The sequence below is a fragment of the Aplosporella prunicola genome, assembly GCF_010093885.1.
Source record: "Aplosporella prunicola CBS 121167 unplaced genomic scaffold K452scaffold_7, whole genome shotgun sequence".
NCBI classification, from domain to species: Eukaryota; Fungi; Ascomycota; class Dothideomycetes; order Botryosphaeriales; family Aplosporellaceae; genus Aplosporella; species Aplosporella prunicola.
Window position 1 is genome coordinate 778,797 of NW_022983535.1, and position 24,368 is coordinate 803,164.

General features: G+C 54.3%; 8 protein-coding genes across 8 annotated transcripts; 5 read left to right on the forward strand and 3 right to left on the reverse strand.

Annotated features, from left to right (window-relative positions):
• Positions 1 to 1,137: 1,137 nt before the first annotated feature.
• Positions 1,138 to 3,356, forward strand: K452DRAFT_357129 (uncharacterized protein; the record flags this gene model as incomplete). Its single annotated transcript, XM_033546092.1, has 3 exons — positions 1,138 to 1,445; positions 1,500 to 1,598; positions 1,658 to 3,356. 3 exons carry the CDS (start codon positions 1,138 to 1,140, stop codon positions 3,216 to 3,218), a joined length of 1,968 nt encoding a protein of 655 aa, XP_033399942.1. The 3' UTR covers positions 3,219 to 3,356.
• Positions 3,357 to 3,440: 84 nt separating this feature from the next.
• On the reverse strand, positions 3,441 to 4,085 carry K452DRAFT_155177 (uncharacterized protein). Its single transcript, XM_033535580.1, has one exon. It carries the CDS (start codon positions 3,898 to 3,900, stop codon positions 3,571 to 3,573), a length of 330 nt encoding a protein of 109 aa, XP_033399943.1. The 5' UTR covers positions 3,901 to 4,085; the 3' UTR covers positions 3,441 to 3,570.
• A 7,677-nt stretch (positions 4,086 to 11,762) lies between these two features.
• Positions 11,763 to 15,387, forward strand: K452DRAFT_155196 (uncharacterized protein). Its single transcript, XM_033535581.1, has 7 exons — positions 11,763 to 11,888; positions 11,940 to 12,005; positions 12,055 to 12,113; positions 12,163 to 12,181; positions 12,250 to 12,315; positions 12,368 to 14,040; positions 14,098 to 15,387. The coding sequence occupies exons 1-7, from the start codon at positions 11,886 to 11,888 to the stop codon at positions 15,077 to 15,079; spliced, it is 2,868 nt and encodes a 955-aa protein (XP_033399944.1). The 5' UTR covers positions 11,763 to 11,885; the 3' UTR covers positions 15,080 to 15,387.
• An 852-nt stretch (positions 15,388 to 16,239) lies between these two features.
• K452DRAFT_345721 (uncharacterized protein) lies at positions 16,240 to 17,286 on the reverse strand (the record flags this gene model as incomplete). The annotated part of the gene is made up of 1 exon (XM_033545461.1): positions 16,240 to 17,286. One exon carries the CDS (start codon positions 17,284 to 17,286, stop codon positions 16,240 to 16,242), a length of 1,047 nt encoding a protein of 348 aa, XP_033399945.1.
• Positions 17,287 to 17,627: 341 nt separating this feature from the next.
• K452DRAFT_246505 (uncharacterized protein) lies at positions 17,628 to 19,492 on the forward strand. Its single transcript, XM_033538020.1, has 3 exons — positions 17,628 to 17,739; positions 17,805 to 17,966; positions 18,023 to 19,492. Exons 1-3 carry the CDS (start codon positions 17,715 to 17,717, stop codon positions 19,105 to 19,107), a joined length of 1,272 nt encoding a protein of 423 aa, XP_033399946.1. The 5' UTR covers positions 17,628 to 17,714; the 3' UTR covers positions 19,108 to 19,492.
• Positions 19,493 to 20,063: 571 nt separating this feature from the next.
• On the forward strand, positions 20,064 to 20,716 carry K452DRAFT_155221 (uncharacterized protein). Its single transcript, XM_033535582.1, has one exon. The coding sequence runs from the start codon at positions 20,245 to 20,247 to the stop codon at positions 20,572 to 20,574; it is 330 nt and encodes a 109-aa protein (XP_033399947.1). The 5' UTR covers positions 20,064 to 20,244; the 3' UTR covers positions 20,575 to 20,716.
• Positions 20,717 to 20,858: 142 nt separating this feature from the next.
• K452DRAFT_306839 (uncharacterized protein) lies at positions 20,859 to 22,104 on the reverse strand (the record flags this gene model as incomplete). The annotated part of the gene is made up of 3 exons (XM_033543022.1): positions 20,859 to 21,443; positions 21,512 to 22,038; positions 22,095 to 22,104. The coding sequence occupies 3 exons, from the start codon at positions 22,102 to 22,104 to the stop codon at positions 20,859 to 20,861; spliced, it is 1,122 nt and encodes a 373-aa protein (XP_033399948.1).
• A 282-nt stretch (positions 22,105 to 22,386) lies between these two features.
• K452DRAFT_223839 (uncharacterized protein) lies at positions 22,387 to 23,867 on the forward strand (the record flags this gene model as incomplete). The annotated part of the gene is made up of 4 exons (XM_033536649.1): positions 22,387 to 22,645; positions 22,780 to 22,798; positions 22,897 to 23,001; positions 23,060 to 23,867. The coding sequence occupies 4 exons, from the start codon at positions 22,387 to 22,389 to the stop codon at positions 23,865 to 23,867; spliced, it is 1,191 nt and encodes a 396-aa protein (XP_033399949.1).
• Between the last annotated feature and the right edge of the window lie 501 nt (positions 23,868 to 24,368).

A 24,368-nucleotide genomic window follows, 5' to 3' on the forward strand; every position in this document is an offset into this window, starting at 1 on the left:
GCCAGACCACCCCCCCAACCCCTCCATGCTTGGATGCTGGCGGATGAGCGCATACGCTGGAAATACCTAATAAACTAGCTGCAGTTTGCCATGCGTGTGTGCAACAGTACCCTGCAATTTGCACGTAGCCGCAATTGCCCTCGCGTGCCTGCCTGCAACTGCACGTACCTACATAGCTAGCTATCCATGGAAGCCACAACCTACGTATCCAAGGTACATGTACCTGGCAGGTGGCAGCCAGGCAGCCCCTTCCATGCTTACCGCTCCGCCTGCGACATGACGAGCGGAAGCGCGGAGCTGGCGACAGCCCGAGCGTGCAACGGCTGAGTCGGGCAGGCGGCGCAATCGAAAGACGGCCAGTGAGGTCATGCTCAAGCAGCGATTGGCAGCACGGGCCGCGAACCAGCGGAGTCTTCGCTCCACAAAATCCGGAGATCTCTGACGAGCTTGGACGGCCCTTGGTCCTTCGAAGCTTTCCCGCCGGCCCGTTGCCCATCGCCCCTCGTTCCATCCAGCCACTCGCGCTGACTGAATTTGTTCCTTTTCTGCCTGTCTGTGCCCTGTCCAGCACGCAATTTTGCTTCATGAACTAGAGTAGTTGGGGAAACAATGTCTCACACTTTTTTGCTGGACCTGAGACCCTTGGTGCCTTGAAGGAGCCGCGTGCTGCCACTAAATGCTGCGGCTCCAGCACCGATTTTCTTGGGGCTGATTTTCCTTCCAGGCGGCTCGCTTCGCTTCCCAGAGATGAGAAACATTGCCACCAAGATTCGAGATTCAGCCTCCATTCATTGTCATGCACTACGTCAACTGCTTGCAAGATCGACCCTTGGAAGTGCCATGAGTGAACCGTTGAGAGAGAACGTGCTCGCCGCTGCCTTTGCACCTAGCGTCGACGGCACATCAGGGTCTGGCTTCCGTTTAGCTTGGACGCCAGCCTGGCATTGCGCAGTACTCGGGATTCTGCTGACTTGATGAATCCTCGAGCACAGCTGATGAGACCCCACGCAGCCCTGACAGGCCGAAATCGCAACAACGTGACCAAGAGCCCCCGCACTAATCCCGAATCGGTCGTATCGATAGCCTCTTCAGATATGGTCCTGGCTGTCGCCGCGCTTCTTCACACCACCGATTCTCATGACTCACTCAGCTATCGTGACCTACGGGTCCGAAACGGGCAATGCAGAAGAGATTGCGGCGCAGCTGAGCCAGCTGACCCGTCGATTGCGCATTTGGACCACCATCAAGCCATTGAACGCACTTAAACCCCAGGAGCTCGAAAGCGCCACCGTCGTGCTCATAGTAATCTCTACCACCGGGCAAGGAGACTTGCCGAGGAATGCACAGGCTCTCTTTAAGCAGTTGAGGAGTAAAAGACTACCAGCTGATTTCTTGAAAAATGTCACTTTTGCTTCATTTGGATTAGGAGATAGTTCGTACACACAGTATGTTTGATTATATCTATCCATTCGAATACGCATATTGATGTTGTTCGTCAGGTTCAATTATGCTCACCGCAAGCTCAAGAACCGTTTAGAACAGCTTGGGGCGCAACGCCTGATTGATGCTGGCGAAGGAGACGAGCAGCACCCGGAAGGGTACGTTGGCTACCAGAATAATTCCTGTCCTAGTCACTGATTTTCTTGTTTGTTTCCAGTGTCGATGCTACTTTTATACCATGGGTGGAAACTCTCCGTAAGAAGTTGCTGGAGTTGTGTCCGCCTTCCGCTGGCCAGGAACCGGTTCCGGAAGATGTCTTTATAAAGCCAAGATGGTTTCTCCAGCTTAAAGACGAGGAGCCCAGCTCTAGTGACAACCAGGAATCAGCGACGCTGACTCTCGATGATTATGGACGTTTGGACCATGCGCATGTTTCCCAGGAGCCAGACCATGAACCCGCCGAAATCGTTTCTAACCAGCGTGTCACACCTGATGACCATTGGCAAGACGTACGTCAACTCGAGATCAAGGTGGCACGGCAAATCGAACGTAAAGACCCAGCCGGCAACGTTCTAGAAAAATCACGCGTAGATTATAACCCTGGCGACATTGCCGAGATCTATCCCAAGAACTTTCCTTCAGATGTTGAAGAGTTCATATCTCTCCAAGGGTACAAAGACATTTGCCATAAGCCACTGGATCTCAAATACGACTATGAGCAGTTTGACTGCGAGCCTCTGCGAGAGCATCCACTGGAAAGTGCACCCTTCCATCCCACCATCTTCGGCCTCCTCGTCAACCACCTGGACCTGATGTCCGTACCGCGTCGCTCATTCTTCGCCCTCATCGCGCACTTCGCCTCGGACTCCACGCAGAAAGAACGGCTCCTCGAGTTTGCTTGTCCCACCGACCCCGAAGTCCTCCAAGACTACTTCGACTACACGACACGCCCCCGCCGCAGCATCCTCGAAGTGCTGCAAGAATTTACCAGCGTGAAGATCCCCTACCAATACCTCCTCGGCATCATCCCCCCAATCAAACCCCGACAATTCAGCATCGCCAGCGCCGACAGCACCAAGCTCGACGCCGAAAGCAAGGTCGCCACCGTCACGCTCCTCATCGCCATCGTCAAATACCGCACCGTGATCAAGCGCATCCGACACGGCGTCTGCTCGCGCTACCTCAGCGACCTCCAGCCCGGCCAGCTCCTGCGCATGCAGATCCTCAAGGGCGCAATGCGCGTGACAGACGACGACCTGCGCGCGCCAAGCATTCTGATCGGGCCAGGCACGGGCATCGCGCCGCTGCGCTCCATCATTCAGGGCAAGGAGCTGCTGCACGCGGCCTCGCAGCCCCCGGCGCAGCAAAACGGCACGCACGAGCAAGACGGCGACGATACTGCCGCCGCCGCCCGTCTGCTCGACTCCACGCTCCTGGTCTTCGGCGCCCGCTCGGCCCGCGCGGACTTCTATTTCCAGGACGAATGGGCAGACAAAGTTGAGGCGGAGGGCTTGCATCTCGCCACCGCGTTCAGTCGCGACCAGCGCCAGAAAATCTATGTCCAGGACCGGGTGCGTGAGCAGGGGAAGCTGATTCTGGAGCTGCTGAAGATGGGCGGGCGGGTGTATCTCTGTGGCGCGAGTGGGAAGATGCCCGAGGCTGTGAGGGCGGCGATTGTGGATGTTTTGGTTGGGGAGGGGGGTATGGAGAGGGAGCGCGCGGAGGAGGTGTTGAAGGGGTGGGTTAGGGGTGGGAGGGTCCAGCAAGAGACGTGGTAGATGTGTGGGTGGGAGTGGGGAGAGGGGTGTCGGTTAGGTTATGTGTTGTTTCCTAGAGATTTGGTGTAGAGTTTGAAATATTTGTCTATATATAGGGTCTTCATACTCGAGAACAGTAATCCGTCAAGCTTGTCCAGCAAAGTTCGAGCACTTCGTAGACGACGACTATGGTCAAATAACGGGGTTCCTGCACTACCAAACTATGACCACATATTCCCAGGCAAACCCAAACCCATCCCCATCCCCATCCCGCCAGCACTTCCCCGTAAACGCAGTCCCTCATCACGCCCTCCAAACACCGTCACCAATCACCGTGCACCAGCTACACTACGCACCAACACCACCTCCACCATCATCCTACCACAGCCCCCAAACCCAAACCTCCCAGAACGTCGTCCTCGACCAACCTCATAACGGAATCAACAGCACCCATACAAGGCGAACTCTTCTTCGACAAGACACCGTGTGCTTTAATGCCTCGTAACACAGTTCTGTGCTGTTGTCGCTCTTGTTGTTGTCGTTGCTGGGAGAAGGTGCTTATATATGTGTTCTTGCCTGGTGTGGTGAGAGGGTATGTTTGCGTAAGCACGTGAGTTGGGGTGGTGGGGGTACGGCTGGGGTTGTGTGTGGGTTTCTGCATGGTAAATGAGGATTTAGAGGCTTCGGTTGCTTTTTGTAGCATGACCACGACGGGGTGTTCTCATTTATTTTATTTTGTTTTACTTCACTTCAAGTCATGATTTTTTGTGAACTTAATGCACAGTGATCTATCGATCCGTGCACAACCCCATCCTATACCACGTTACCCCAGAGCGATGGGGTCATGGGGCCACGGCTATAAAACCACAGTTTTAACTCCGCTTTCCTCTTTCCCCCGCCACCGCCGTCGCCTTGGGATATGGAATAACCATCGATCTGATCAGGCTGCAATTGAAAGAGCGCTTCGCAGTTCCATGGTATTGGATGGTATTAGGCCGGTCCTTCTTGGGCTCAGCAAACCACGACCACGACGTCTTAGTGGGCGAAAGGAACTGTGGTGGAATTGCAAAGGCTTTGGTGTTGGTGCTGTTGTTGTTCAGTGTCAACTGCTCTTGCTTTGCTGCTGACTAGAGGCGCCGGTCATCATCACTGTGTTTTGCTGATGTGTCTTGAAATACGGGAGTTCCTGCTTTTGTCCTGTCTTGATATAAAACTCTAGTCTGCTTTTGTCCTGTCTTAATATAGAACTCCAGCCCGCTCGCCCTCAAACATATCCTCTAACCATTTGTGGCAATCCAACGCATGCCAGACATCATCTGGGTACAGATGGGCAGATGCGGCGGTCCGCACACATATTACAAACCACCTGTAAACCGAATCACGCTAAATACGAGCTTGCAACGGTGTTGGCGAGATGGCGCGCTTGCTTGGGTACGTATGTGGTGGTTGGATGATACGTCCGTGTGGTGTGCTGCTGCAAGGTATAAATGCAGCTCTCGCCCTAGAGGTTCTGTATCGATCGATGGCAAGGTCACATAGGTTCTCGCCGTGGAACTTGTACAAAGACTTGTCGCCTTCCAGCTGGATGAAGGTAAGTCGGGCTGGTGGCCACGGAGCCTAGGGCTGGAAATGAAGTGAGAGTTTACTGGTACTTAAATCTCGTTTGGATAACAGTGTTGTTGAGCATTGGTTAGGCTTGATGGTGTTGTTCTTCAGTCCTGGCTTGAGATGCTGGTTAACAGCTTCTGGTGATGACGATGTGCATAATATTGTAGACTTTTGCCATTCACATTTTTGCTTCTTACTCTCTTCCTGCTTCCACAAGCCCCATATCGGTTCAAGGCTTCCAGAACCCGTTCCGGAGTGGACCGGGATGACTCGGAACCGTTTCCCTCCCGCTCCCTGTGGCGCCTAGCCATGGCGGATGTGGCCTTGCTGCGCTTGACCACCGCCTCCCTCTACTGCCGTCTGATCGAGGGCGTGTAAGTGGCAAAAAGAAAACAGTGACTATCGCTCAGAATATTGAGTGCTTAAAACCTTGGAGCGAGAGTTGGGGCTGAAGGCTGGAAGGTTGAGCGATTATACAGCGGCTGAGGTGACATTTGTCTTTTGGTGTATACAGTTAGATATATTGGATAAGCCTAGACGTTTATAGCGAAGGGAGAAGAAGAGTCATAAGTTTTCTCCTTAGAGGTATGCTGCGTAGTTTTAGACAAAGCTGTTAAGAGCTCTGTGTCCATCTCCTATAGCTTTAAGACAGTGACTTGCCGAACGCTTCTCCCGAAAGCCTATCTTCTCAAATTTCGTATGCGATAACTTCAAGAGGCCATGCGCCGTCTTGGTAAGATTGATTAGCGGCATATAAAGCAGTTACCGCGACGTGGTGGAAATTCACAATGACTCTGCTTCAACTGGTTTGGCAGTACCAGAACCATTCTCGTCTAGTAGGACACCGAGGGTTAGGTTCGGTTCGGGTGGTCCTAGGTTCGTCGATCCGTTATATTGTTATAACGACCTATCTAGGCAGTTCACCGCTTCGGGTTGGTATGGTGTTGATGCACTTTAGCACTGTTTTTAGATGTTGCTCGTAAGCTTTTTATGATATTAATGTATCCGAATATACGCAGGGCTTCTTGATATGTTCCGTACCTCATTTTGCCCGTGCAGGCTAGTTTAACAAATGTTTTTGTGAGATTCTTTCCCTTCAGGAAGAGCCGTGTCAGAGAGAATCGCGTCAGAGCTGTAACCATGAGGTTACTTCCCGAGTTTGCTAGGAAATATGATTGAGGTATTAGCAGGAGTTAAATATATTGAGTATTGCTGTCATAGTGCTCTGGAATTTACGGGGAGTAGGTTCTGGCATTTGCAAATTAAGAAAGCCTAGACAGGGGTTATGGAGCTAAACTGTCTGCCTGCTTGTACTCATCAGCGCTACTCAGATAATCAACTCGGAGCTTTTACTAACACAGCACTGCAATAGACACAATGAAGGTTTCTTCATGGCTCCTCCGTGTCCCTCATCACACCCACTTACCGCGCCACTAACTATCTCCGGGCCGGATTCGTCCACTCCCGCTCACGCGCATGGCGCTGAGCCTGTCGGTTGCTTACCGTTCGACCTGGATGAGTGCACACCGACTTCCTACAACTGTACGAGCCGCTACTAGCACTAAGCAGCCTGGGAGCGCCGATGCGCCATGAGGCGTGCGTCAGGCAGATTGAAGCGCTGCTACATCCTCCGAACTTTGTGACTGATTTTGTTCCGTAATATGTTAATCATTCTCAAAGCCAAACAATTAATATCGATGCTAGTGTTCTTTAAATTTTTTAACCTACATTGCGAACCGTTAACTCTAAGCTTTCCAAGAAGCAGTTGCCCATGAACTTTCCGAACTTTCCGTTGGTGGATACCCTCTTATTATTTCCTCTGGAAGGTTTTTGATGTCCCCATCAGTATTGTGGCTGTGTGAGCTGATGCGAACATAAGGGATAATAGATATTCGAGATTACTTCTTCCCACACGTAGAACCGGGTCTGTAGGTGCGGTGTTTCTTGAAGTTGGGCAACCATTCAAGGATTTCTCCGCAAAGGGAAAACCCCAAAAACTGTTCAGTCGATAGTTTAGATCCTATGTTGTTCTGGGTTTTGGTAGTCCGCCTCGGCCTTTAGGTGCCTGGGTAATGCTTTATCTCGGCAAATAGTGGTTCTAGTTTCGATTTTGGTTTAACTTGGGGTTGTCTGAGATTGGTAGCGTATTTATATGGTAACTCCTGTCCTTAAAACACATCTCACACGCCTTTCCGTCTCCCTGGCGTATGGCTTGCGGCCTCACTCTGTTTCTGGCTATTGTTCGAGTCTAAAACCGCTGTTGGGTAAGATCGATTTGAAAGGTGTATCCGGTACGATTGATGTAATTGTTGTCTTGGGGATGGGTTTGATGTCTTCGAATACGTCTGCAGATGATTGATTGGAGTATTGTTATCGCCAGCAGCATACAAAAACAACTGCAGCGGCCTCAATGCCATCACGTCATCCTTGGTGGCCTTTATTTCCTGTTTATGCTTAGTGAAGGCCGAGGGCAATATACGCCTTGTGTTCTTCGTTCGTACTGACCAAGTATTCCCATCTCATCCCGTATTAGCGTGCCCCCGAGACATTATCACCACCTAAATCGAATTCCAAAGGAACTTGATTCTCTTTGCCGCCATTTCCAACGTGTTGAGGTTATCTGGCAATGTCCTTGGCTGGAGAGAAGCCATGCTACCGTAAATCCACGCTGTATTGCCACATACATCAAGCTACCCAGGTCAGCCATTTCTTTGTTTTCGAATCCGGATGGATCGCTGACGCACATCCAGGTGGGGTTTATGTGAAGGTGGCAGGTGGACTGTAGTTCTCGAGGTGGATTGACGAAGACGCTTGTACAGTTTGTTTGTGTCGGCTTCAGTATTTGTCATTGAAGTTGAACCCTACAAAAAGCGCCAGTTATCAACCAGACAGAAACCCTTCCATGCTTCTAGCCAATAGCGTCCAGTTTAAGCATGGAAGAGTTGCAATACTGCCCCTAAGCAGACCATTCCTCCATGTGTGAAGCTGTTCGTATAATTGCAAGTCCTCTAGTCCAGTTCGCTTCGGACCCGATCTCTCAACTTAGGGCATGAAATACTGTCGTCAGTGGGTATTAGGAGCTCAAAACGACATAGGTGTGAGCGGTACAACTAGGCGCGAGACTGCATATTGTTTTGAGGGTTGAGCGTGTCTGATCGCTGAGGAAGGCTTGTAAGTGTTATGGGGCTTTTTTGGGCTTTTGCGTTCAGATTACGAGCTTAATTCCGTGGGTGCTATCCTATCGGCTGTTGAAGTCGAGAAACAACAACCGATAGGATAGCACCCACGGAACCAAAGGTCGTGTCTTTGTTTGTGCCTGCGTTGTTCACATACTTGTCCATCGTCTGTCTGCTTCAATGCTAACAGTCGAAACGCAAGCGGGGACCACTCAAGCATGGACTGTGAGATGACTACCGGAAATGGTTAGCCACGATAAGTTCAGCCGGCTCTTGCTATAGTGGGTTGACAGATGCTGGGCAGCTGTTATGGTTGTGGATCGTCTTTGCGCACAGCTTGTTTGCCGCAATTTCCTGTAGATGACTCGCCCCTTGCCAGACTGTACGAGAGATTATATGAACTGACAGATGAGGTGGTCTTGGATGTTATATTGTTCCGACGAGTGGGGTGCCCGAAGCTGCTGCACTGTCTGGTCTGGTGAAGAACGCTGGCAGAAGGCTTTGTCGGTTTGGTCGAGTACCAGCAAAAAGAGTGGTAGAGAACACGTCTGGCGCAGGCCCATCTCTCGGTAAGTATGTTGAAGCTGCCATCGGGCCCTTGTATGAGTAGCACGACTGTAAGATGGTGAGCTAGGGTACTGTGTGTCAGTGGAGCTTGCCTGAGAACTTTCCACATTCAAGCCGAGCGAGCTGTGAAGCCCATTTCATTACCCTGAGCGTGTAAAGGAGACTTTCGCGCACAATAGAGCCATGAGAAGCATCGCTGGCGGTTGTTCCAAGCTCAGGGGTCGGTGTTGCTGGCGAACCAGTGGGATTCTCATCCCACACTGCTCACTTTCATCGGGAAAACAAGCAAAGATCGCTCGAGCGGACTGGCAAGCGCGTTCTTGTAGCTAGAGTAAACACGCAAAAGGGGTTGTGGGCAAGGAGGTTGGCGGGGGTTCGTCCGGCTGGCGGTGGTCGCAGGTGGTGGAGGGGGTGGAGGGTGAGTGGCTTTGCTTGTGACGCACCTGAGTATATTTCTGGGAGCTCATTTACCTACCACCGTGCGCTTTCAAACTAACATGTCCTCCTTTGACAGACCAATCACGTACGCTACGTCGGCACCCACCAATGTCTCGCACACTTTCATCCCTACACTGCAAGCTACACTCATTCCAGAGTTCATACCCACTGTTTCTCTCTGCAATACGAGAACGCACTCTTCGACCGTCTCCTACACAGGCTCCCGACGCAATGGCTTCTTTTCGATACAGAGCTTCCAACTTGGATCGCACGCCGGAAACCACGGGTGAGTCCCGTTCTCTTCTGTCAGTAAGCCTTCTTGCTCATACCCCCTTTCGCATAGCATCGACGCGACAACCTGCTCAACAACATGACGGTGTCCCCTCGATTGTCTTTGACAAGGTACGCGAATGACATACCCGTCATTGATTCCGTCTCTACTGATGTCAATGAAAGCTTGGGTACAGAACTTACAACTACCTCGTCATAGAACACATATCGCTGGATTGAATTCTGCTCGCGCCCTATAAGTGAACATCGAGGTCAAATATGCCAGGTTACTGCGACAACCCTATTCTGCAACTTGGGTCTGGCCGCTCTCAGCTATATGGCACAACATAGTGTATTGTCTGCTCAATGGTTAGATTTGGACACCAATAAGCTGACTGGAGGCAGCATAACCGATCATAACTTACTCTGAGCTTAAGGAGTTATACCCGCGAATTCACACAGCGTAACTTTTCGACAAATAACTCCCTTGCCGTATATTGTAATCCTTTGCGAAAAAAATTGGTGTACAGATTGACGAACACACCAGAAAAGACGAATACTTGTGCAGACTTCAGAAAAATTCAAGAATCGCCCTGGGGCTCATGGATACTTTTCGAGGAATTTTCCGAATCAAAACCGAAACCCGTGTTCTCTTGGGTCTTCGTCGCCCACCTCTTGATGTCCATGTAGAATTGGATGCATCGAACTCAGTAGAAGCCGCCTTCGATGCCTTCCTGACTTACATAGCCAACTGGACTACCAAGACGGCATCGACCCACTACCGGAGGAAGTCGTTTTACAAAAGTCTTCAGCTGCAAGCTGGTCGATCAGGATCTTCCCCTTCCATACTTCGTTCTATATTTCTTTTTTGTATGGGTTTGAATGATTCCGTCTCTTTTCAGTAATTATGGTCTTCGCTTCTTTTTCCTCATTTCGTAAAAACATCTTTCATTTCTCGCATGTCTCCTTACGATCGTCATCATTCGGATCCAACTTTATCGACTATTATTTCGAATGGCGCATCCTGAGGGGCCACCTTTCCGTGACCGAGGCTTGCTGAGCCACGAGTACGGCTCATGCATCTCTAGCTCTTTGCTTGTTAAAACAGACTATGTTTCGAGCGAGCAAACCATCGAAAAACGAAACAGTCAAGCTGCAAAGCAAAGCGCTAGTCGGACAAGATTTAAGAGATTAAATGGCTGGGAAAGCGAAGAAATGCAGGAAGCACAAGGAACAACAGAAGGAGATGTCAGTATATACATGGACAACATACCTGCGGAAAGCCCGTTACGCACTTCAACAACGACGTTAAGACCATAAGTGCAAATGGAGCCTTAGCAAGGAAAGAAAAAACTGCATACTCGACCCAAGGCAGTTCTGAATTTGCAAGGGAGATGAAATACATATCTCAGCGACGGTGAGACTAGACAGACCTCGACCTTGCAATGGCAACGAAAGTTGTCAGCCCCATTTGCAGCAGTGGACTCTGGAACATCGATCGACCTACCTAAGGAGGTCATGACGACGCGCAGCGTCTCCACGTCAATGCTGCCGAAAACGGCTCAGATGCGATCTGAGGGATGCTATGACGCGGCGATTGCTGGGGAAAGAGGCTCCCGGCAAGGCGTGGAAAGAGGTCATGAGCCCTGTGCGTTTCCCTTCGTGTCAGGAGGGGTCTCTCTAGGGGAGCTCACGTGTCAGAGTGCATGCTGCTCTCCCTCGAGCTGGCGCGCCCTGGCGATCGATGTGCGAAGCAAGCCGTTGACCGCTGGCGACAGCACCCTATCTCCTCCGATCCGGACCGTTGCTCAAGATCAGTGGCGGCTCAGTGCGCATCTGACCTGACCCCCGACCACGGCTCAAAGGGCCTTGCGGCGGAGAAGAGACTCGGTATCTTTCCGGGGAAATCGACGAGGAGAAGGGTGAAGAGTGTGCCGGGCGCGCATCCGGCTGCACGACGCATGGGGCGCGGCGGAGCGGCCCAGGAGGGTGCAGCAAGCTCCGCAGATTCGAAAGAGCCCGAATACAAGTGGTGCAGCGGGTGAGCGAGGTGGAAGCGCAGGGGGGCGGAGAAGTGCAGTTCTTGGGGTTGTTTTTCTGCCATCTGGCAGGCCTAGCGCCCCTGCCGTCGGGCTTTTGCACGGCCGATTGATGGACGCCAAGACTGACCTACGAGCATCCCGCTGAGCTACCTATATTCCACCCAGGCTGCTTGTCGCGCAACATTTCTTTCCCCCCACCGACCCTCCCTCCTCCTCCACCTACCACCTCGACAACCAGCGCCACCACCGCCCCGCAATCCCTCCATCCTACGAGTCTACACGCGCAAACGCGTCCAGACCGCTTTACGCGTGCTTTTACCAAATACGGACGGTTTAGCATTCGCTCGGACCTGCAGCGCCTCCACCACTGTCGCTCCGCGCGCTGCCGCGTCGTCCACGGTCGCGGCAGTCGCACGACCGCCCTCCATTGGCCACTCTGCCAATTCCTACAACCCGCGAGCCGCGATAAACCTCAGCGCCGAGCTTAATTCCGCCTTGCCGCACTCGTAGGGCTGAGGTCTGCGAAGGGCGATAGCGCGACAACCTCTCCCCGCTTCACCTCTGTGACCAAGCTCCGTCGCAACATCATGGTAAGCCCACCAAGCTCAAGACTATTGGCTATATCTTACTGACTCTCACAGGTTTTGTGCAAGAGAACCCCGGTCACGTACGTGCCGCCGCCCACGGGCGTCAACGACAACCAGCTCGTACGTATATCATATCGAGGGGAGGTGACGGGGTTCTAACTTTCATTAGGTATGGACCATGAAGCTGACCGGTGAAATCTTCACCGACTACGATGAGTACATCAAGAGGTATGCCAATCCCGTCCACTCACATGCTTCAGCTACTGATAATCGTTAGGTTGGACTATTATCGCACGGCAAGTTCACCTCCGCCCCGCCCCAATGCCTGACTATGCGATGACCTCCGAGCTGACAACTTATCCAGAAGCAATTCACCAACTTCATCAGCGGCCAGTCTGGTTTGACCTTCTTTGATGCCTACGAGGCCGAGGTAGTGTGCATAATCCACCATTCGGTGAATGGAAAAAGCTGACAAAGGTTAGGATGAGAATCAACGCGAGGTCGAGCGCTTGTTTCCGCCTGCATTGCGCTTTCATGTCTGCCGTCGCGTCCATCACTCGACATCTCCCCGGTTAGACGATCTCGTTAAGTCTGTCTACCGGGAGCTCCAGCATGACTTTTATCCTGGTGAGGATGTCCTTGCGCATGTCGAAGACAGCACCGATCGTCTCAGAGGCACGATTCGGGACAAGATCACCTTTTCGGACGCCACGAGGAACCAAGCCCCACTTTCAAGGTACTTCGTCACCATTGAGGGCGGAGAAGCTGGTCAGTCAGACGCGTTATTAGACAGCAAGTGTCTGTCACGGAATAGGAACCAGTTCACACGCGGCATCCTCCGGAGTTATATCCGCCACGTCTCCTTCAAGGAAGGCTACAACGATGCTCCTTGGCAGGTCAAACCTCACCTGGTTGCAGAGTTTAAGCTTCCAGCAGCCGTCCCATATGAGCTTACTAAGGAGGGAATCCAGTTGAGGAAGAAGCAAGAGGCGGCCGCGACCAAGTCAGACACCCAGTTCTTCGAATACGTGCGCGGACCGAACCAGCAGATGCAGAAACAGGCTCAGTCAAATTTCATTCACCAATTCCAGGCACAACCTGTACCGATTCCACAGGCCGGCATTTTCAAAACGACGCCTAGTGGTGCCATGCAGCCATACTTTCCGCAGCCGACGATGCCGTATCCCTTCCCCGCAGAAGGACATTATCCGGCGCAGACGTCTCTTCCGCAGAGACCGACTCAGCAGGCGGCACCTCAACCGCCGGATCGCCCAGTCAAGTATCCCATCGAAGATCTTATGCTACCCCTCTCGCGCAATGGCTCCAAGCGTCCGGCTTGCAAATTTCTCTCTGACGACGTACCTGATGGTGCTCAACCTCCGACCGAGAAACTTGGCATTGCCATGAAGAACGTGGGCAAACTGCTGTCTCTGTGGCAGACTCTGAACGTCCACTCGGAAGTCTTCATCCTGGACTCCTTCACCGTGGATGACTTCATCGATGCCCTTAAGTTTGATGGAGATGCAAACAACTGTGAGCTTCTTGTTGAGATTCACTGTGCTATGCTCAAACAGCTGGTTGGGGCTGATGGCAAGACTCTGGTGCTCTCCGACATATCTCCGGAATTCTCAGAGGAAGTCGAACCCGAAGAGGGAGCCGATGAGGATGAGTCGACCCCCGAACGCGAAGAGACGCCGCCTGCGAGGCGTACTCGTGCTAGCCTTAACAAACTGGCTGAGAAAGAGCCCGAGCCAGAAACGAAAGTATCTCGCGAGCCAGTGCTGAAGAACAGATCTCACAAGTTCCTCAAGAGCTTCAACTGGATCAAAGAGCTTTCAAAGCGTAACTTCCAGGGCGGCGGTTGGCAGGCCATTCTGGTTGGTGTTATACTCCAGGCGACTCTGTATCCTTCCCACAAGGAAAACTCTGAGCAGATTTTGGCTCATTTGATGCCCCTCGACATGAAGCCAGAAGTAGAGACCGCTCGTGTCCAGTTCAACACCATGGACATCAACCTGCGCATTGCGGCACTCGAGATCTTGTGCCGTTACGCAATTTCAACTGTAGAGCTCCGCGGCTATATGGCTACTTGCAGCACGAACATGACAACGATTCGCAACTCCAAGATGGAGAGGCAGAAACTGCGCAAGGAGCTGTAAGTGTCATGAGCTTTTGCCTTTATTTTGTGGAGATAAAACTAATGTTTTGGCAGTTTGAAAAAGCTTGTAGTTCTGGAGCAGCGTCTCAAGACAACGGAGAACCCGTCCCAGTCACCTCCCCAGGATGCTAATGGTGATGTCAGCATGACCGGAACAGAGGAGCCTGATGCCACTGAGGAACCCAGTATTGTCGACACCGAGGACGAGAAACCAACCAAGGGCCGTGTCCTCCGAAAGGGTAACAGCCTAAAGCGCAAGCGTGGCGAGCAGCTCCCCAAGAAAGTGGAGACGGCTGAAGAAAAGAAGCAGAAGGAATGGAAGAAACTGAACACAGAGATCGAGAACCTCCGCAAACAAATCGGAAATTGCGAAGTCAAAATCGAAGACTATGATGAAGAGCTTCGTCAAAACTATTGCCAGCAATTGAGGCCCCTCGGCAGAGACCGGTTTTGCAACACATACTACTGGCTTGAGCGTTGGGGCATGCCGATGGGAGGTCTGCCTACCAGCTCAACGGCCAGCTACAAGTACGTCAGTGGTCGTGTCTGGGTTCATGGCCCCGACGAGCAGCTCCATCATGGTTTGCTTAATCTCTCCCCCGGGGAAGACGCCGAGTATAAACTCGATATCAGTGTGAAAGATCGCCGCGAACACGAAGAGGGCCCTGGCTACTTTTCCAATGCCAACGAATGGGGCTATTACGACGACCCTGAGGATATCAAGAAACTCATTGATTGGCTGAACGACAAGGGTTTCCGTGAGGTGAAGCTCAAGAAAGAGCTCGTCATTTGGCAAGACTCGATCGTGGAGCGTATGAAAAACTGGAAGAAGCACATGGCCGAGGTTGAGGCTGACAAGACCGCCGAGGACGACAGCAGCGGTATTCAAACTCGCAAGAAAGCCTACCATGATGCCGAAGAAGTTAAACGCCCGTGCCTCAAGTGGAAGAACACTTGGGCCGTCGAAGAATTCGGCAACAAGCACTATGGACGCTATCCCAAGAAAGCCAAAAAGGGGGGTCGCCGCTCCAGTTAGTTGCACCTACTGCAGTTTTGTCGACATTCAAATTCGTGAACGGCAAGTCCGAGTGGCTTGCAACGTCTTTGTCTTCCTCTCCATGCTTGTCCTTGCCATTTGCTTCTGCGTTACGGATTCAAGGAACAGGTCGTACATACCAAAGTCGAGGGTCACACCATGACTCGATGACTGGTAACAGCCTTGCGTCGCTTCTGTGGATGCCTACTCTGGCGACCTTGCATTGCTTTGTGGTTGCTTCCTCTAGCATTTGAGCGATTTTTCTCCCTTAGTTTGCTCCTTTTCCCCCTCGTCACCACAGCACTTTGTACCATTATACCGGCTTTGCATTCACGACTTGCACACTTTACACACTTCACGGAATATCCTCCGGCAGACGGAAGCATACGTTTTTGAGGACAACTCGGAATGGGCGGACTTCGGCCTGACGTCAAAAACCAGGGTTGCATCCACTGCATCCTTCATCAGTTGCCTATTCGGTCAGGTACCAAAAGCGATAAATGATTCAGCAGCTGCATCTTCGATTGGGGTCTTACAGCTGGAATAGCCATTAGCAGCGGCTACTGGTTGTTTCTCTTTTCAGTGCCTTGAGACTTTTTTCTTTTTCTTTTTCTTTCACCAAAATTCCCTTTTTCTTTGCTTTCTATTGCAGAGTTGTCGGCCTCTGAGTGGCATTTGAACGGGCGTTCTACACGGAGGTTGCCGTCGTGGGTGGCTTCTAAACTTGCATGGTGCAGGCTGGCTAGGTTGCTTTCTCTGGAACGGGCGAACCGGCGAATGGGCCCTCTCGGTACAGCTTTGCTTGCGAAGTTGTTCAGAGAGGAAGTCTTGCTTTTGTATTTTAGATGGAGCGTTCGAGAAAACCCCCTTTGCGCGAGCGAAAGCACTGTAGTCATAGCGAATGATATTGCAGAAAATCTTCAAACTTGCTGTCACTGCTTGCATTTGTCTGCTTCGCTGAGAAGAGACGGTTTAAATCGTCCACGCCTCATAAACACAATGAATGTCCTCAGAGCTTTCTTGCTTCCATAGCCTTCATCCTCGCTAGCGAAGCCTCCATCTGTACTCTAAGGAGCTTCCTTACTCTCAGAGCTATTCCTCAAGCCATCAACCCGGTTCAGTGGTGAAGGCGTATTTAACTTGATCATTCCGTTGGCGTGTCACAATAACAAGTAGCTAATCTCTGCAAGGTTTGTGATCTTGCCGACTTCCTTTGCCAGGCTGACGACAGAGCTCTTCGGGATCAGACTCCCAGAAGGGCCCCAGTACTTGCCTGAAGTAACGCGATCGCGATCAGTCTCCCAGCCGTCGACGGCAGTGCGCCTGCGCGCGAACACGGTGTACAGAGCCAGCGCGTACAAGTGCCGCTTGGCAGGGCGAGTGGGAGTCAAGAACTGGAGGCGGGTGTTGTCGAGGTCGCGGAGTAAGACGGGCTTGCCGTCATCCTCGCATACCTTGTAGTTCAGGTGCTGCTCGTTGGTGGTTAATACCACGACGTTGAGGGCGTCTTGGTCCTTGCTGTCTGGGACGATGGCAAGGTGTCTGTTGTTGAACGCGGTTTCGAGAGACTTGGTCATCAGCAGCCCGTTTGAGGGGCTCCAGATGTTGTTGTGTGCTTCCTCGGGCTGAAGGCCGATTATGCAGGGGACGATTTGGAATGCGGTGACTTCGTCGTAGCGGTGGTATTGCTTGGTGATGGGGCACCAAAGCCCAGCAGACCAGTCTTGTCCACCGTCCGGTTGGTAAACCATGATTAGACCTTTCCGGAATTCTATAAGGTCGTAGTCCCCGGTAAGTCCTTTCCGGAAAGTGGTGTCGATTGCGTTCGAGTATGCTTTGTCTAGGTCTACTTCATCGCCCTGGGTCCAGACTTCCAACACAACGTCTTCCCTGCCCTTGTAGTGAAAGCAGTACAGTTGCCTTACGTGCCATGCGATTGCTGTTTCAATTTCGCGTATAATTTCTTTTGCGGAGGCCTGATCTTTGGACGGAGTGACTGCCTGGAGACTGAGCTGTAGGGAGTCGTAAACTAGTTCAGAGTAACGCTCCCTTGCGTAAACATATTCTCTGATGGTGTTAATGCCATTGCCGACAGTTGCTTGTGACGCATTGGACAGCTGCTTTTGCAGCTCTTCCAGTTGGCGTGAGTTTTGGTCAAGTAGTTCACTGATAGAAGGTACCATTTTTGGTTCGTGGTCGACCTCCATGTTTTGTAAGAGGGTGGTGGTGGAAAGTTAGTGGTTGGGAGCAGTGACCTTTTTAAGTAGCACAGAAGACTGGTTCTTTGGTGGGGATGGTGTGGGCTGTGGGCTGTAGGCAGATCGTAGTGCTTATATACTCGGGCAGTTAGTCAAAAGTTTAATATGCAGTTCCATGGATACCAGTTCATAATGTGTTTGTTGCTTCCTTGGTGCTTGGTGGTACTCCGTAGAGTGGCCTCAGCCTTGTGCGACTCGCTGGCGGCCGATCTCGGAACCGACCGGGCCTTAACCGAGATGCCTTTGCCCTACGACGGCCGGGCACCTCCATCATCTCCCCGCAAAGGCCACAGCATCATCAGCTCCACAGCCTTATCCGCCTTCGCTCGCGGTGCCGCAGCCCTGACTATTCATAGCGCCTTCCGTTGCCGTCCACCATGGTAGCCAACGGTGCGCGCAAAGGTAACTTGGGCTTGCCGCCTTACTACACCCCTGCGGATCAAGGAGCTGACTGGCGTGCCATGCAGCGCCGAAGGCGCCCACACACTCAACTAAACATGGCTTGGTCGATCCTAGCGCCTACGATGACATGTTCACCGACAAGGAAAAGAAGCCCGCCAAGTACAAGCTTAAGAAGCCGACGGTCAAGCAGAGCCAGCCGGGCAACTGGAAGGAGAGTGAGATAGTTGGTATGTCTGCTGGGTAGTCGTGGCGTATCGAAACATAAATTCTAACGTGCGATCAGATGCGAACGATAAAAAGATAGAACCGCCTCCTGGACCCTCCTCGCCGCTCGTTAACCAGCTTGACGAAAAGACAACCGCCGCGTTTGCCACGAATCGCCCTCTGGAGGACCACCTTGACACCGTCCAGTGCCGTCACTGTCGCCGTCCCGTTTTGCGAACCGCAGCCAAAGACCACATCAAGGAATGTCTGGACAAGAAGCAAGCGAAACTGAAGAAGAAGAAGGAAGCCAAGGAAGCGAAAGAGGCCGCCATTCGCCGTGAGAAGGGAATCGAAAGCGGCGACGAAGGACCGCCAAAGAATGCGCGCAAGAGCGCAAAAGGTGCGTTTGACGGCGAGGGTGCCAAGAAGAGCAAGAAGCGCAAAGCCGACGGCGACGCGGAGAAGGCTCCTGCGAAAAAGAAGAAAAAGGACGAGCCAAAGGCCAAGATCCCGAAGCCCAAGGGCCCGGTCGATGTGGAGAAGCAGTGTGGTGTCTTGCTGGCTAATGGAGCCATGTGCGCGCGCAGTTTGACCTGCAAATCGCATTCAATGGGTGCAAAGCGCGCAGTTCCTGGCCGTTCGCTGCCGTACGACATGCTGCTGGCACAGTACCAGAAGAAGAACCAGGCCAAGCAGCAGCGCGCTGCCATCGACGCAAACGCGCCTCTGGCCGACGATTTCGACAATCACGGGCCTATCGACTCGGACGAGGAAAAAGACGCCATCATGGCCGCGATCGCGCGCTCGAAGCCGCAGCCTCTGGCAACCCGGCCACTCATCTCCACCAAGTCGAAATATCAATACATACGCATGAAAGAACTGCTGCACAATGCGCTAGGCGGCAGCAGGGGCGCCGGCCTCTTCTCGACAGGCGCTGCTCCAGCCGACGGAAACATAGGCAGTCGAGGCTTTCTAGGCGGCCTCTTTGGCAGTGGCAACGACGGCGGGAGCGCGTTCAGCGGCCTGCTGGGCCACAATAGCGCCGAGTCGCTGGATGCGCACAGGCGGCAGACCAGCGTCGGCGGCCCGAGGCAGATCCTGCCGGGACAGCTGCCACCGCCGTCGAGGAAGCCGAGCGTCTCTGGTGTGGGTACCTTGGGTTAAGAGAGCTGCACGACATGCACGCTGCACACTTCTTGTGGCCGTGAAAGGGCATTTTTTAATGACTGATATTTGAGAATCGGCAGGGGTATTTTGGTTTTTGACTTGCTGGATAAGATCCGCTTTCTTCACGGATGGATGGGAGTTTTGGGCATGGTCCAGATTGGGATGAGCTGAATGTGTGCTACGGATTATGGAAATGGGCGTTATGGATGGTGGGATTGGCGTCATATACCCTCTCTACTGCCGCCTTGATGGCGTGCGGTTCTTGCGGCGATGGACTCGCGTGGAATTATATCTTTGACAAAGCCGGCGGACAGCGACAGGCCTTGGATGCAACCGTTTGCAGCCGTCGCGCCTTGGCTGCTGCCTACCAATTTGTGCTATTATAACACCACTACGGCCACCCCACCAACTCATTCCCGCACTTCAGTGCAACTACGGCGTCCGAAGCGGCCACACCCGCAACCTTCCGTGCCTGCCTCGCATCACATCCCAAAGCTCCCTCACCTTCCTCCTCCACCCACCCACCCACTCACACCACGCACCAATGCCCCGCCGGTGCTCCGCGCAGCAAAGCCTAACCCTCCTCTCTGGCAGTGACGACAACATCATCGAGCTACACGAGAGCGTCCGTTCACACGGCCGCTCGCTGCGTGAGCCAGAACAGAGATCAGAGCCAGAGCGGGCCGCGGTTTCGCGCGCTGCCGCAGCGCCAAGTCCTTGTGTGACGCTGTGTTACGGCGTGTGGCGCGGGACGCGCGGGCGTTGCGTGTGACGGCGGTGTGAGTTGCGTGGTGGAATTGCTTTTTCTCTCCTTCTTGCTTCTTCTTTCTCTCACACCTTTCTCTGCTTCACGTCTCGACTTCGTTCGCGTCACTGCGCTTCGTTGCGTTGCATTCCGCTGCCCTCACAACTCTCGTCTCTCTTTGCGCAAAACCTCATCGTCTGCTTCTCGTTACCGTCACCTACCGACCTACCTATCCAAGCTGCGACCTCGTCACGCGCCTGGCATCTCACGCGATCTCGCACCAGCAACAGCAACAGCAGCAGCCGCCGCCACGCAGTGCCTTTGCAGAGGACAGCCTCTGGCCAGACACGACGTGCCCTTCACCCCCAGTTCGCGCCGCGATCGCGCCCATGACGACAAACGCACAGCCGCAAGCACCGTGGTCTGCGGCGCGCCAGCGCGCTGCGGGCCGCGTGTCGCTGGTGAGGTTTCTTCATGTAGTTTTCAATCGGAGGCGCGGGGTGGGCTTGTTTTGTTTGGGTGGCGCTGTTGGCGCTGGCGCTGGTGGCGCTGTTGGCGTTGTCGCTGCTAGCTACTGCTGTTTTCGATACAGCGTGGCCGTTGCCGCGGCCCTCACCGTCGGCGTCTGTCGAGCTTGTGTGCTGGGTTTGCGGTGGCGGGTGTGGTGGCGGGGCGGGGTGGGTAGGGGGAGTGGAGCGAGGGGCTTGGTCGGGGGTTGAAGTGTGGGAGAGAGGGAGTGTGAGCGGAGGCGGAGGCGGAGGTGGTGGGAGAGCGGAGTTGGAGAGGAGAGGGGAGGCAGTGCTTGTGCCCTGTGATGGATAACAAGCCAAATATGTCAGGCAGCCCGCTGCCCCGCGAGGGGCTGTGGTTGTCGGTGAGTACCAGAGAGCTAATCTGAGGGCCCGGCACTGCTTCCTTATCGTAATATGTATATAGGTAGTTTTTCTTTACTCTTCGAAAACCTAGGTAGGTAGTCGCTCCCATGATCAGTATCCCCAGCGCCTCAGCACTGAAACGCAACGCCCTTCTTCTCGACGACGTTCTTTCCACCGCCTGCAAAGCCGGTACCCTCGCTCCTAATCTCGACCAGGCCAGGCTTCAACGCCTCCTTATCCTTTTTCTTCTTCTTCCCCTCTTTGCCCTTCCCGTCCTCCCTCGTATCCCCCTCTCTCGTATCCCCCAACGCCGTCTCGCACACATAGCACCGCACGACACCAAACTCGGCATCGGGGTCATGGGCGTCGGCGCGCGCGTGCGGCGTCATGAACTTTGCGACGCAGGGCTTGCACAGCACGTGGCCGCAGGGGATGGCGAGCACGGCTTTGAGCGCGTTGGTCAGGGCTTTGCGGCAGCTGGGACAGCTGCGTATGGGCTCGTCGGAGGCGGCGCTGCTTTTTTGTTGCTTGTCTTCGCTGAAGAGGATGGGTGTTAGTGTTTTTAGCGAGTAGGCGTGCGTGTCGTCTTCGGTGGAGCCGGGGCAGATGGGCGAGAGCTTCTTGGCTTGTGTGCTCGCGTTGTGTGTGTCGGTTGTTGGCGTTTGCGAGGGCACCCAGAAGGAGGGCAGTTGGGTTCGCGCGAGCGCTTCGTTCTACGTTTGGGGGTGCGTGTTAGTGGGTGTGTGCGGTATAGCAGCAGCAGTAAGCAAGCAAAACGAACCTTTTCGTCCTTCAGCGCCTTGCGCGCCTTATTCCTGTCCTCGCGCGCAAGCCTCAGCACCTCATCCTCATCGAACTCAAACTTGCGCTTAGCGCCCTTCTTCGGGCCCTCGAGCTCCTCACGCTCAACGACGAGCTTGCCGCCCTCGCGCGCCACAATCTCGCCCTTGACGCCCTTCTTCTCCAAGCCCATCTGCACGCGCTCAAAGTCCTCGACAGCGCGGCGCTCCTCCTCGGCCGCGGCGCGCACGGCGTCTTCCGCCCCCTCGGCCGCCCGCTTCTCGGCTTCTTTTTCTAGCCGCTTGATCTCTTTGCGCTGCGCGAGCAGGTTGCTGACGGCGCATTCGCGGCAGAAGACGTCGCCGTGCGCGCAGGCGACGGGGTCGCGTGACGGGAGTAAGCAGAGTTTGCACGATCCGAACGGCAGGAATGAGTCCCGTGTTAGGCGCGTCCGTTGCGCGCCCCAGGTCGACTTGAGCTGGTCCCGCTCGTAGCTCGTGAAGAACGCCAGTGACGTGTTGCGTTTGCCTGCGGAGGGTCGTTAGTGCGCGCGTGCGTGGTTGCGAGGAGGGATTGGGGCATACTGTGCGACATTGTGGGTGGGGGGAGGCTCTGCTGGGCGCAGAGGTGCAGTTGTTAGGTAGGTAGAGAATGAGAGCCTGGAGGGCTGGCCGTGGGGACCAGCGATGACGCCCGCCGTCGCGCCCGCGGAGACGTTCGCTTCCTCATCTCCGCTCCATCCCGCCCCGCCCCCCACAATTTCGCCGCAGCGGAACCCCGGCGCCCTGCCCTGCACTGAAGCTTTCTCTCGCCGTGTTTCTTAACCCTCTCTCCCTTTCCACTCCCACCACGCCCGCCACGCCGGCCCCACGCACCATGTCGTCGTCGCCGCTGTCGAAACCCTCAGCAGGGGGTGCAGACGACTCCACCGCCCAACAGCAGCAGCATGTGCGGCCCGCGGCGCCCAGCGCGGCTTGGCGCGCCGGCTCTGTCGCGACTATGGGCTTCATCGGGCTGCTGTGTCGGGGCTTTTTGCTCGGGTTCAGCAACCTCGAGGTGAATGGGCTGGAGAAGTTCCTTGCGCTGCTGGATAAGCGGAAGGATGTCGAGGGGAGGCAGAGGGGCCTTGTTACAGGTATGCATGTCTTCGCCCGCCACCGCCGCTGCCACCACCACTGTTGCTATTACTATTACTGCTGGTGGTGGTAGAAGTAAGGCTTGAGCGTTTTGGCTGATTGCGGGCGTTGGTGTTTGCGCGGCGCGTTGTAGTCTCCAACCATGTTTCTGTGTACGTATGTACGCCTTTTTTGGCAGTCGAGTCGTTCTACCTCCTACGAGGTGCAATTGGATACGTATGCAGTTGCTGACGAGCTCGCTGTTTTACAGTCTCGATGATCCGATGATCTGGGGCGCGCTTCCCGTGTCGTATATGTTCACGCCGGACAACCTGCGCTGGAGCCTCGCGAGCCACGACCTGGCCTTCCCGAACAAGTATATACCTACATAGCACCAGGAGGCCAGCAAGAAGCCAGCAGCTGACATGGCGCAGGATCCTCTCACTCTTCTTCTCGCTCGGCCAAACCCTCCCCACGCACCGTCTCGCGCACTCCCCCCACGGCGGCCTCTTCCAACCCACAATAACGCAAGCAATCCGGCTACTCTCACGGGCGCCCTTCCCACCCACGCCCGTCGAACGGACCAGCAAGCCCGCATCGCCGTCGCCCTCGCTCTCCACGCCCGACATCGCCGACCCCTTCACCTCGGCCGCCCTCACTTACTCCACAACCGGACACGACGTGTTCCCTGCGCCGTCCGCGTACCTCTCGCGCCGGCACGCCTGGGTGCACATATTCCCGGAGGGCAAGGTGCACCAGAAGGAGGACCGCACAATGCGCTACTTCAAGTGGGGCGTGGCGCGGCTGCTGCTCGAGAGCGAGCCCGCGCCCGACCTGGTGCCCATGTGGGTCGAGGGCCCTGACCGCGTCATGCACGAGTCCCGCGGGTTTCCGCGCTTCATCCCGCGCGCGGGTAAGGAGGTCAGCATCACGTTTGGGGACCGCGTGGACACGGAGGCCGTGTTTGGCGACTTGAGAGCTAGGTGGCGCGAGCTGGTGCGGAGGGAGGGCACCGACGGCGCCGAGATGGGCGTCCTGAGCGATGGCCTGAAGTACGGGACCGAGGCCGTCGAGCTGCGCAAGGAGTGCACCATGCGCGTGAGGCATGAGGTGCAGAAGGTTCGCCGCGCGAGGGGCTTCCCAGACGAGGACCCCAAGGTCGGGTTGGCGGAGACGTGGGCCCTGGAGGGTGGCAAGAAGGAGGGCAAGATGCAGGATGAGAGCTGGGTCAGGGATACCTGAGCTTTCGTTGACTAGGCACTACCCCGAGTCTGGGAGAAGTCGCAAACTGTAGATAAAAATGGTTTTTTTTGCTAAAGAACAGAGAATAGACAGCCTCCACCGAGGCACCATCCATGCACTTTTGGATGACAGGGCTTGTTTGCCCGCAGTGGGTTTGAGATGCTAGAGCCCATGCTGCCTCGTTGGCGGATACTGCGTCCACGTAGAACCGCGCGCGGGCTTTGACGTACCAGGGGTTCCCCTACTGCGTCGAAACAATGCGGAACAGCGTATTGCGGGGTAGGAATATCCCGGCACGTAGCTCTTGGTGGCGGAAAAGCAATGCGTATAGGCGAGGGAAGCTTTGCTTTAGTTAAGCAATATGCTAGTTATATAGACTCACAAGCACAGCAGCAATAGCACTACAAAGCCATCTCGAGACCTCGTGAATGTCGAGGTCGAACAAACTCGCATGCCTAAGACATTAGACTTACGGACTACCTACGTGGGCGCGTCCAGCAC